Source organism: Balaenoptera acutorostrata, chromosome 10 (genome assembly GCF_949987535.1).
Source record: "Balaenoptera acutorostrata chromosome 10, mBalAcu1.1, whole genome shotgun sequence".
NCBI lineage: Eukaryota > Metazoa > Chordata > Mammalia > Artiodactyla > Balaenopteridae > Balaenoptera > Balaenoptera acutorostrata.
In genome coordinates, this window is record NC_080073.1 from 71,065,297 (window position 1) to 71,078,134 (window position 12,838).

Sequence of the window (12,838 nt, forward strand, 5' to 3'; positions counted from 1 at the left end):
ACAGGTAGCAGGAAACAACAGACTTGGACTTATTTTAGGGGGACACAATTCAACCCACTGCAAGGTGCACATACCTGTTTTGTTTTGTATGTTAGTAAAATTAAGATTAGGAAATCTACTCAGAGTATGTTTAAAATACTCTTATGGTAGAGTTAATTTTCCTTAACGAACATTGTTTTATTAGCTGCCTAGGTCTTTATTGTCAGTGTTTTATTTTTCAAACTAAATAGGATGGACAACTAAACAGGGTATAGGTGTGCTGTTTCAGCCATAAAGAAAAGCTCAAAGAATGAACTGTGGATAGTTACTCAATATTTATATATATTTATATATATTTTATATATATTTTACTTGAATGGCTGGCTACTTAAATTGTTATTTGATAATAAGATCATGTGGCTATGTTAGGACAATTATAACAACAAATATTGATAATCTGTGTACTTTAATTGTACATTCCCTACAACATTTAGACATTTCCAGTGGGTTGTCTTGATGTTTTTATTTCTGTCCATAGTATCATCTTTCAGTCAATGAGGCTTGAAACCAAACATCATGGAGTTATAGATTTTTGGAACAAGAAGGGAACTTAGAGATCATCTTATCTCCTGCATTTTATTTTATAAATGAGGACACCCAGGACTACAGCATGTTCACAATCTGAGTTTCAGAACTAATTGAGTTACTGGGTAGCACAGAAAAAAAAAAAAAAAAATATATATATATATATATATAAATAAAAAAAACATATATATATATATATATATATATATATATATATATTTAACACCTAATTAAAATGGAGACCCATCACGCCTCGTCAGGGGTAAAAGCAGAAATGTACTGGAAAGGGCCGAGGGGGGGTAAACTTTGAAAAGTAGTCAGTTTTCTTCAGTCTTTCTACTCTATATTACCAGTCATAGGTTTCTGAGCAAACAAATTCAAAAGAAAACATTTAATGTTCTCTAGTGAGACACGAAGTAACTTCAGAAAACGTAAAGGTCATAGAAAACGCTATTTTATATATCAAGGCATTTCCGTACCAATCCCCTCAAAGCCTACCTTGGAATCCTCCCAAGTCCCCGCCCCCTGAAATATTCCATCTCTAGGCAGCTGCTCCTGCCGCGGCGGCTCAAGGGCCCCTAAACAGTGTTTCACTTCTCAGGCTCGTGGGGTGATTGTCCTGGCCCGCGAGCGCGCGGGGGGCGGCACGGGGTGGGGAAAGCCCGCGCCCCCGCGCCCCGCAGGGAGCAGAGCCCGGCGGAGCCCGCGCGGGGCGCCGGGGAGCGAGCGGGCCTCGGACTCCCAACGGCCGAGCCTCGGTGGCCGCGGATACCGAGCAGAAGCAGCTCCCGGGGCTGCGCGGACGCTCAGGGCCGCCAGGCTGAGCTGAGCGGCGGGTGAGTGCGCCTCGGAGACTCGCGCAGAGTCGGATTCCCCGGCCCGCTGAGGTCCGGCCTACTTGCCTCCCTCTGCCCCCCAGCTCCCCGCTAATGCCCCCAACCTGCCCAGTTCTCACCCCACTACAACCCGCAGCGAGCCCCTGCCCTTGGTGAATCCCAGTCTCTTCGTTGGACGTCTGACAGACTCCACACTCCGCTCCCCCTTTTAAGAATTCAAAAGCAAGACAAACAGAAGGTCTAGCCATTCAGGCTTATCTTCTGCCCTCGCTCCTCCTCACTCCCCTACACCACGAAAATCTCAGCACTAAATTTGCCACTTCTCCTAAGCAAGCTGAGCCTTTCCCTGCTTTCTTGCTAGGATAGTCCCCTCCTGACAGCTCTTCAGACCCAAGTCAAATTTCATCATCTCTGTGGTTTTTTCCAGAAGTTTCTTTCCCTTCTAGTCTCTTTCAGCCCTTTGTTCACTCACCTTTTCTTGATGCTGACCACCCTGAGTGTGTTTAACAGTCTGCCCTCTCCCCCACCCACCCCCACCTCCGTTTGTGCGCTTTGCTTTGGAGGGGCTTCTCGGTTGTGTATGCCGTCCCAGCGGCCAAGCACGCAGAGACCCCTTAGTCATCATGAAGGGATAGGGGTACAGAAATGGGCACAAGAGAAAGGGGTGTGGTTGAAATGGAAACTTGCTCCTGGAAATGACTAGGAATGATTTTGTGGACGTCCAATGAACCTCCAAAATTGAACTTAAAGAGAAGGGGTGGTGGGAATATAAAATGATTGTATTTGGCAGCAAGTTGTCTGGGGAGGACACGGGGAGGAGTAGGAGGAGGAGAAGACGAAAAGGTGTTTATTCCGCATCCCCTCTGTGCTCTTATGGCCAGCAAAGCGTGAATACTTGGAGTAAAGGCCCGCCCCTTTGTTGCCGAAGTAATCTTGCTAAATTCTAAAATTCAGAGGGAAATTTAGGTTCTAAATTTTAAGTCCTAAGATATATAGGAGAAAAATATAAACGCATATTGTGTGTTATTGTATATGATATAAACACATATTATACAAGTAAAATATGCACATGATTATAATTTTTAAAAAACCATAAAGTTATCAAATTGAAAAGTACAGCTCTTCCTCTGCTTCTCTTATCTGGCCTTTTTTACTCAAAGTAATCATTGTTCATAATTCATTGTGTATCTTTCCTGGAAAGCTTCTAATGCATTTTATTAAATCTAAACTGTTACTGATTATAATTTTATGCAATTACATAGATGAAAACTACATATTATATGTAACAGCATAAAGGAAAAAGATGTGAGGAAAGGAAAAAAGGTTGCCAGTTAAACCTTCTTAAAAGTGTGCATCTTAGAATAGATGAAATACCATGTATATGCCTACATACACTTTAAAAAATTTATACAATTGATATACAATGCACAGTACTACCTTGGTTTTTTTCTCCATGTAACAATATGTGATTGAGATGTTTCTATATCTGTATATATAGCTTTACCTCATTATTTTTATTGCTAATGTCAAATTAAAACTTTATTGAACAGAGTACTATGGTATAATTAATGCATCCTTTATTAAGGAACATTTTGGTTGTTTCCAGGAAGTGTATTTGTTTTCTTGCTTCTTTTTGCTGTTGCAAACATGTTGCATATATACAAACATGTGAATGTGTATATATAGTAAGCTAATTTATATTTACTAAAACTTTTTCCATTTCAACTATGTAATCTATTAAAATTTTTGCTACAGTTTTTAGGAATTCTTCTATATAAAACAGCTGTGTACATTTTCTAAGTTACAGTTAAATAATTACACCAGTCTCTGGGAGTGGTAAACTGACATTTTATATTTAGAGTTCATTACATGCCAAGTATGATTTGACATTTGAAAACCATGTAGGAAAAGCATCTCAAATGATTTCATCAGAGGAAGAATTCTACAGCTTCCTTAAGCAAAATCTCCCTAAAATGGCAGTAGTAATTTATTTATTTTGAGAGTCTGAGGTATATGATTTACTTTAAAAATGTAAACTATAACAAATTATTTAGAAATTACTTGTTTCTCAGTCATGATAGCAATTAATACCTTGTTATCATTTTCCGTATTGCCGTTGTGTACAGACTACTGACCATAAAGACTCTTTATGTTCACAAAATAAGAGCTTACCCTGTCCTTAGCTTGAGATATATATGTCAGCACTCAATTCACAGAGCGCAAATTGAACTCTTTACATAAAACATATATTCTGAGAGGAGTATTCTAATAAGTTTTAGAAATTAAATGCTGTTTCCCCCCCCCCCCACCCCCTTAAAACAGCTTCACATAAATCCCAAGGAAACTGAGGTAAGGAGACACACATAGAGGTGGAAAGTATATGTATGTTATATTTAAATATGTTTACCTGAATTGAGGCTATAGACTATGTTTATTAGATTACCATAGGAGCAGAGTAACTCACAATGACCTCTTTCACTGTATTTTATTATAAACTTGGGGAATTCTTGATTAGGAGATTTTCAAACATGACCTAGGAGTGCTAGAAAAAAAGGTCTGAGTAGAACTGAGCCTGTTCCCTAACATGTTAACATTAAGAATCTGTGTTTGTATGAAAACCACATTTTGTTCTTTATTTTAACTGATTCTGAATCCTTGCTATTTGTGGTCTTTTGGAAGAATAAATATGGTATTGCATAATTCTAAGCACTTTTTTTTCCCAGCTAAATTCTCCCCCTTCTGACCTCTTCATAATTTTTCGTAGCTTTACCTCTTAACTTTATCTAGATTTTTTTCTTTCCGCTTCTGATTGAATCCTTCTTATCCTTCAAGGCCAACTTATGTCCAAATCCTGCATGAAATCATCTTTGTCTATTTTGTCCACACTAATTTTTTCCTTTTCTAATTTCCTTTTCTGGTAGAACTCTACAATTTTACACTCTTGGTTGATTTGCAAAGATTACTTTATCTCCCCAATGAGATTGTGAATGCTGGAGGACAAGAATCTTGTCTTGTTTTCTTTCTCCAGGAGTGAGTGTCATGCCCTTGGGCATGTTTCAGTTACTCACACCACTTTGAATGATGGCAACTGTGGCACAGAAACGGAGGGAGAGGATTTCGGGGGTTTTTTTCTTCTCTTTACACTCTATTTGTCTTATTTTCAGCTTTCTTTCCTTCTTTCCCATTCCTTTTTACTTGCTTTCAATTTTCCTTCTCTAAGCCTATCGATTCAGCCTGACCGTAGTCATAGATTTTGTTTAACCTAACTGATGTTATTCAGGACTACCTTAAGCTTTTTTAGCTTTTAGTATCCTTTCATTGCAAGATTACAAATAGCTAGGTGAACAAGGGGGCAAAACTAAATAGGGCTGTGATATGATATGATCTGAAATTTAGAAAGATCAATTGGGTGTGTAGTTGGATAAGATCTGTGACTTCTCTGGATCTTAGTTTCATTATCAGTAAAAAGGGAGAGTTAAACTAGGTGATTTCTAAGGTTTATTTTCTAGTTCTGAAATTATGTGCCATGAATCTTAACTATCTTGAATCTCCAGGGAATTAATTGTGTTGGGTAATAACATTTTGTGAAAATTTAATCTGTGAATCTGTGCCAACACTTAAGAAATAGTTGTCATTTTTAGATGGAAAACTCATTAAGATTTATTGTATACTTCCTTGATTTCTTAAACAAAATGTCATGATTCAACTTTAATCTTTCCTTGATGGCTTAAATTATAGTGGCTCTATACTGGCTTAAATAACTGTGTGTCTCTAGAAAGAGCATTTACTGCCTATGGAGAAGCTCTCCGGCCCTACTGAGCTCAATCAGTACATGTGTTTCACCATTTATTGAAATTAAAGTAAATTTTGCTTTCGTTTCAGAAACCAGACAACAATGCCTGTTGATATCCTTTGAGAGAAGGCACGATTCTCTTAATGGAGTAAATTGTTTTGCAGAATTCAAAAGCATAAATTTGAGCAGAGTGACAGGTAGTTGATATGACTTCACTAATGTGTATCATCATAACTGTTCTTGAGTTATTATAGATGGCACAACCAACTCCTCTAGGCCAGTTTCAAGTGTAAGAATGTAATGCACATGCAACTCCTGGGTATTGTAGATCTTTGTTGTGTCCAATAATAACTCAAGAGATGTTTAATTAGTTACTATCCAAGCAAATTTACTCTTGCGTGAAAAAGCTAGACATTAGATTGTGGCCAAGAGTCAAAGACAAAAACCAGGATTTATAAAAGAGAGAGGAGAGAGGGATGAGAAAAAAAAATACTTCAGACAGTTTGAGAACATTGGTCCTTGTTTGACATCTTGGGTGTGGGTAGGTAAACTGGTTAGCTGGCAACTAAAAGGTCAGTTTGGGTCTTTCTGTTCTTGAATAGGCCAACCTGGCATATCAAAGAAAACAATTTCAGCTGTTTATGGGTCCTTTGGAAAACCTGGCGAGGGCAGATGTCAGGTGCAGGTTACAGGCTATCTCTGTGTCTGATGGAGGGCTGCTGGTGTCCCTTCATACAAAGCACCATCTTACTTAGGCCAGGTCTGCACCAGTGTCCTCAGAATTTCTCACTAGAAAGCCTCTTTATCATCTTCTTTTGAACTATCTGCTTTGGAATTTGTTCTTTTGTTCTTCAGGTATTTACTGTTATACTGGTTTCTGGATCTTAGCCATATCCCAAACTCCTATTTATTTTGATGGAGGCTTGATTATTGTCCTAAATATGATTTTTTTTTTCTGTAAGTAACATTTTGTCCCATTCCGCTGGTGCCCCCTAATTTTCCTTGTTATGTGCTCATGATAACTTACACACTCCTTTATAATTGGAGCTTTTCTGATTGGGTAGGTTGGATTTATACTTTTTATGATATCGTTGCTTCAGTAAATAGTCACAATCGCATTTTAGCATGAATTTTATGTTTGGACTTGGGATATTCATTTTGGCTTCCGAGAATATGTTTTATGCTTTTTGGGTGGTCCTGGTTATGCTCATATAGATGAGATGGCTGGACAGTTGAGTGTCTGATTGGTGAATTGTATAGTAGCAGAGTTCCCCCAAGCAAGGAACATTTCAGTCCATGTAGTTCTTTGCTTGATCTCTTGGATAAGTATCCTGGTGTTGATCACCAGTTGGTCCTTCAGTACAGTCGCTCTCACTCTTTTTTCAGCCCTTTTTCCATACCTGAGGACAGGTGTCCTCCCATCAATTGCAGTGGTTACTTATAGTAAGTAAGTTTCAAACCACTTATAGTTTGAAAAAGACCCTAGAGGTGTGTAGGTGTAGGGGTGTGTGTGTGTGTGTGTGTGTGCACGCGCTGTCCCACTTAAAAAAAAATTCTCTCTCTAGCCCCGTAAACTTAGTTTCTTTAGATAATGCAGTATGGGAGAAACAGATAATTTTGCTACCTGTCTAGCTTCAATGGGAGGGATAAATTAATACATCATACTCAATTTATTGAACAGTTTTTTAAAAAAATTTTATAATCCTAGGTTTTGAAGTTTTAAGGTGCTCTGCAGGTGGAAGGAGTGGAGAACATGAGCGCTGAAGAAGGTGACCCACCCCCTCCGGAAGAAGAAGCCCCGCCCTCTTCGGGAGAGGCAGCACCTCCTAGCTCAGAAGATGTTGCCCCTCCGGATCCAGGAGATGAGGCTCCCCCGCCTCCGGAAGAAGAGGCTCTTCCTCCTTCCAGTGAAGAGGCCCCGCCCCTCCCAGAAGAGGCATCTGAAGAAGATACTGTCTCTCTTTCCGAAAAAGGTCCTACTTCCTCTTTAAGTGATTATATGAATCTCATTCCTTCTGATGAAAGGATAGTTATGCCAGATGAAGATGACCCGGATCCGAGAAGGGTTCGACCTAGGCCTGCGCCCCGAATGGTTCAATCAATGCCTTCTGATGTGCTCTCTCAGTCTTCCCGCAGATCATCCAAATATCTCCGAAGTATGAGTGGCTTTTCAAATCTACAGGAAACATTAAAAGAGAGACAGGTTTTGCTTATAATACCATTTTTATTAAGTGTCACTTTTATCTGAAATGAAATATTTTGGTGATTTTTCTTCATAATTACAATTTTTACACATGGTTTTCATTCTTTAGGCAAGATTTAGAGATGCAAGAGAAAACCGAAAAATGAAAATTGACCCTTCATACAAATATATATTTGAAATTCTATCAGAAAAGCTTGGCCTGGACATAACAACTGTTGAAGAATTAATTTTGGATTGCCCATCTGTAAGTTTAAGTCTTATTATTATTTTTTAATTACTCTTTGAGAAGTGATTGGTTGAAGAAACTTGAATCGTTGTGAACAACAAAGCATTTAGAAAGAGACGGTTGGGATTTAACTGAATAGAGAAGAAGCTTTATTTTACATAGTTAATAGCCAATTGGATGATATTTCTAGTTTGGCCTACTATTGTGGAGGAAGGGAAAAAAAGAGTTGGCAACTAGAATTGAGCTAAGATTCTAACTCAAAATGGCATCAGAAGTTAGAGGGATAGTCAAGCACAGGTAGAGTGATATTTTAAAAGTACAGGTTATATAAACTACACGTGCAAATCATTTGGGTCGAAAAACAAACTGCAGAAATAGAGCTAGGGAACAGTGACTACTGCATGAATATAGTCGAAAACAACGAGGTGATTACCATGTGTCTCTGCGTGCCAGGGACAGCCCTGGATTATGCCTACTTTTCTAGCATAATTATTAACAGTTCCTCCTTTCTCTCCTAAAAGGGTCCCAGTTTTGGATGATGAATTTATATGGTCACCTTAATTATAGTAATATATGATAAACTGTGACTTTCATAGCAGCTCCTGGAAGCACTGTCATAGCTTGCTTTTAGCTCAGGTTCTAAATTTTCAACAAAATTACTCTTAGCTGCTTGAGCTTTTTATCAAGTCTAGGAGTGACCTGGGCTGGAGCTTCTACAAGACCAGTGAGCAGGTACATGCTGGTGGTGAGCCGATTGTCCCACTGAATGCAAGGGTGAGAGAGTTGCATTGGGGGCGGCACTGTGGTGAGGTTGCCATTATCAGGGTCCATACTCCCTGTTCTTGCCCAGTGAACTTGGGCAAAACTCTTTAGCTTGCTCTAGGACCGAAGAGTCTGTGGAATGTTTCCTAAAAGAGCCTCTCCCTTGCTTGATGCAGTATGTTGCCAAGTTCTGGAAGTTGTCTGCCCTTCATTTCTTCCAGGACCCTTATAAAGCTTTAGAACTGGCAGGCCCCTGACAGTTGAATGGGATTGATCATTTTCTCGTTCCCTTAGTGTGTTACAGTGACATGGGCATGTGATTGATGCGGAGAGATCAATAGCTCTGAGCTATTGTAATGGCAAAGGATAGACAAACTTGGAGATGTGTACATAAAACAAGAGGTGCCACAGCAAGCAACTGGAAGTAGGATGGTTTCCCAGGTCACCAAAGTTCCCTGTGGGAATGTGTGTGTGGCTAAGGATGGCTTCACGGGCATGCGGCCTATTAGTTGAGTAGGCCCTTGTGCTGAAGGGCCCTGCCCTTGGATAAATGATCTCCTTTTGCCATCTTAAAATTATTAATAATTTCTAAAGAAGTGGTTCTGAATTTTCATTTTTCACTGGGCCTCACAAATTCTGTAACCTGTCTTGGCTATGGATGATACCACCCAATGGCAACAGGATTCTCTTTGCCACTCTCAAGTTGTTTTTGTTTGTTTGTATTGTTCTTTCATTTGTTTTCATCTCTCCTGGCCTCTCTTCTCTACTATTTTGGCTCCTCTGGTACCTCTGGTTATGTGTCTGCCTATTCTCTGGGTAGAAGAAAGTGATGCAAAACAACCTTGCACACATCACTGAGCAGATGACCAAGAGATGAAGGAAAGGCCAATTCCTAAAAAATGTGATTCTCAGTAGGCCCAGGCTTCAGGCCTGTCCCAAGGACCATTCCTGTGCTTGGTTAGGGAAGAAACCATATAGGTAATCAACGTTGTTGCACCTGAAAATTTCAAGGCCACATATTTGGCTAGCTTCACAATTGGAATCCCACTAGCTCTGCAAAAGATTTAGGCATAGACGTGGGGACTGGGCAGTGCCTTCAGAGGAAGATTGCTGCTAGGACTAAGTTGGGGAGATGGGTATCTACAGAGGTGGTATTATCACCCTTAAGTATTTGCCACCTGGTTTTCTGGGCTGGCATTCTCTACTTGGAGGAAGTCTGTCTCACTGGCTAGCATGCTGGCCAGGAAGTGGGAGTGCCCAATGCCTGCAAACCCTTCCACTTGTCATTCCTGGGGGCGTGTCTTGGACTTTGGGTCTTTGTGGTTAGCTTCTTCCTTTAAGGCTATCATGGACCAGGCCAGACACTGCTTAGGCTGCAAGGAATGGGAAATCAAGGATTAAGGGAAGAATCAAGCCAGGAAAGGTGTTTCCTTAAGAGTTGCTGGTGAATTGCAAAGCCACAGTGGAGGGAAGATAGTAAGTACATCTAGAATGGAAACCAGTGTCAAAATCTGGGAGAGATTAGAGTGCTCATTTGATTACATGGACAAAGCAAGAACATGTAGTAAATTGGCATCACGATTAATGGATGGGTGAGTAAGAAGTTGGAGCAAGGGGTGGTATGTTTTGTTGTGGTTGTTTAGGTAACTGGGTGTACAGAAAAGTTTTTCTTTTATGTGAGGCCTGTTGGACAATCCAGAGTGAAAACAGTTCGTTAAGGGCTCCGCAAAAGGGTAGACAACGGAAGATGTGGTGGTTATTTTGTTTGCCTTCAGATCCATTCCCGACTGTGCTCCACCCTGCTCTGTGGCCTGGAAGGCTGACCTCTCCTGAATCTACCACATGGGCTCCCTCATCCTCTGGTTTCCACGTGGCTCGGCTTCTGGGAGCCACCAGCAGGAGATTGGCGGGCGGAAGAGAAAGAAGCCTGATCCCTCCCCACTTGGCCACGTTTCTGCCAGTGTCCTCCCGAGCAGTCCATTTCCCCCAGCTCCAGCTCTCAGCCTGCTTCCCGCTACCCCATTACCCCCAGCGCCCTCCCTTCCAGGCCTTGAGGTGGTACTGGTTTTCCTCTGTTGCTAGTCCTGTGTTGCTGCTAGTGCCACAGCTTCCCTCACCCTGCTCTGGCCTCTGGAAGTAGCCTCTTTATTATAAGGTTTCTTCAGAACCTCTTTGTTATGACTCCTTTGCTTGCCAGGACCCTAACCAATACAGAGGTTTCTGCTGCATTGGCATTCAAGCCTTTGCTACTTCATGTGTTCCTGCTACTTTCATTCAGCGCTGCTCATGATAGTCACAGACATTACTTTCCTGACTTACATGATAGTGTTTTCCAAAGTCAAGACAGCAGCAGCACAGTTCTGTGGAAAGAGAGCAGATCTGGAGTTCCAGGTTCTGCACTTGTGGTTATGTGTCTTTGGGTCCTTCACTCAAATTCTTTTTATTTTTATTTATTTTTAATTTATTATTATTTTTTTGGCTGGGCCGCACAGCACATGGGATCTTAGTTCCCTGACCAGGGATCGAACCTGTGCCCCCTGCAGTGGAAGCACAGAGTCTTAACCACTGGACCACCAGGGAAGTCCTCAAATTCTTTTTTTTAAATTAATTTATTTATTTTTGGCTGCGTTGTGTGTCTTTGTTGCTGCGTGGGCTTTCTCTAGTTGCAGCGAGCAGGGGTTACTCTTCGTTGTGGTGCGCAGGCTTCTCATTGCGGTGGCTTCTCTTGTTGTGGAGCACAGGCTCTAGGCACGCGGGCTTCAGTAGTTGTGGCACATGGGCTCAGTGGTTGTGGCTCACGGGCTCTAGAGTGCAGGCTCAGTAGTTGTGGCGCACGGGCTTAGTTGCTCCGCGGCATGTAGGGTCTTCCTGGACCAGGGCTCGAAACCGTGTCCCCTGCATTGGCAGGCGGATTCTTAACCACTGCGCCACCAGGTAAGTCCCCTCAAATTCTTTTTAGCTTTAATTTTCTTTTCTGCAAGAGGGGCATAATAATGCTGCCTTACCTAGTGCAAGGTTGTGGTGAAGCTCAGATGAAGTATTTGTAAAATATTACCTATTATAAGTGAATTTTTAACCACAGTCATGATTTTGGCCCATGACGGTTTTCACTCTGCTGGCCTCAGGAGTACAACATGTCTAAAAAACAAGAATTCATTACGCTTGATATTGAGTTTTTTTTTTTATCACAGTCATGTGGTCTACTTTTGAGAGTCTGGATGCATTCAAAGCTGATGGGTCATAGAAGTCACATACAGCATGAAAGTGTGGAACTGGGCAAGAATAGCTATGCTGACAGCTTCTGTACCTTTTAGGTGGTAATTATGCAAGAGAGCCAAGTTTACGTGTGAGATGGAAGAGTAGACGATGAAGGGCTAGAATTTTGCGCATCTCCGTGGCTTCATTTCATCTCCCAGGGTGGTGGTTCCCAAACGTGGTCCCAGGACCACCAGCAGCATCGCCTGGAACTTTTTAGAAATGCAAATCCTCAGGCCCAGCATTCTGTATTCTTAAGACGTCCCCTAGTTGCTTCTCTGATGCACACAAAAGTTTGAGAACCATTGTCCAAGGGTGAGAGGCTTTGCCAGACCTGAGATACTTCCTACAGGAATTGGTCAGTAAGTGAAGAGAAACCCACTGCCCAAGAGAGACACTTATGTATGAAATCAGTGGGACTAGGTGAAGGGAGGTCAGTAAACTTGTGTTTCCCTAATGATGTGTGAGAGTTTTTGTTTATGTGACCTAGATATCTACTTACTAAGATAATTATACTGACTCATAAGTAATTAAATTCATGCTCATAAATATGGAAGACATTATATTAATTTGTTTTTATATTAGTTTGGCTACAATATAGGTCAAATTATAATTGCTGAAAATATAATTACTCAAATAACTGGTCAAACAAAACAGTTAGTTAATAAGGCAAGTTTCACTGTTCCACAAATCAACTTTTAAGAATAGTTTCTCTTGGGAATTCCCTGGCGGTCCAGTGGTTAGGACTCCGTGCTTTCACTGCCAAGGGCGCAGGTTCAATCCCTGGTCAGGGAACTAAGATCCTGCAAGACACCCAGTGCAACCAAAAAAAAAAGAGTAGTTTCTCTTAATAATAATTCTTTATGTTTACCTCCAGCTGGACTCACCTATTTACCCCTATAAGATGCTGTGAGGCAGGGTTAGGTAAGTGGAGGCCCACTTATATATGTAGATCAGTAATGTAGGTTTGGAAATAGAATTCACCCTATATTCCATGATAATTTTGGAGTTAAATTAGTTCGGATGCTAATCCTGCCTCTGATGTACCTGCTTCTGTGTACCTTGAATAAACTCTTTTAGCCTCATTTTCTTTATTTACAAAACTATGAGGACTAAGGTATGTAAAATGCCTAGCACAGGACTTGGTTCATTTTATTATAGTTTCTTAGTCATTTTATTGATTATCATTTTCTCTTTTG

At 40.9% G+C, this 12,838-nt stretch overlaps 1 protein-coding gene across 1 annotated transcript in view; it reads left to right on the top strand.

Annotated features, from left to right (window-relative positions):
* The first annotated feature begins 1,180 nt into the window (after positions 1-1,180).
* Positions 1,181-12,838, top strand: part of DNAH8 (dynein axonemal heavy chain 8) — a 337,653-nt gene continuing 325,995 nt past the window's right edge. Inside the window, exons 1-3 of the mRNA XM_057555266.1 lie at positions 1,181-1,400; positions 6,902-7,396; positions 7,506-7,640. Coding sequence (XP_057411249.1) covers positions 6,947-7,396; positions 7,506-7,640 — 585 coding nt within the window. The 5' untranslated portion in view covers positions 1,181-1,400; positions 6,902-6,946. The remainder of the gene's footprint in view (positions 1,401-6,901; positions 7,397-7,505; positions 7,641-12,838) is intronic.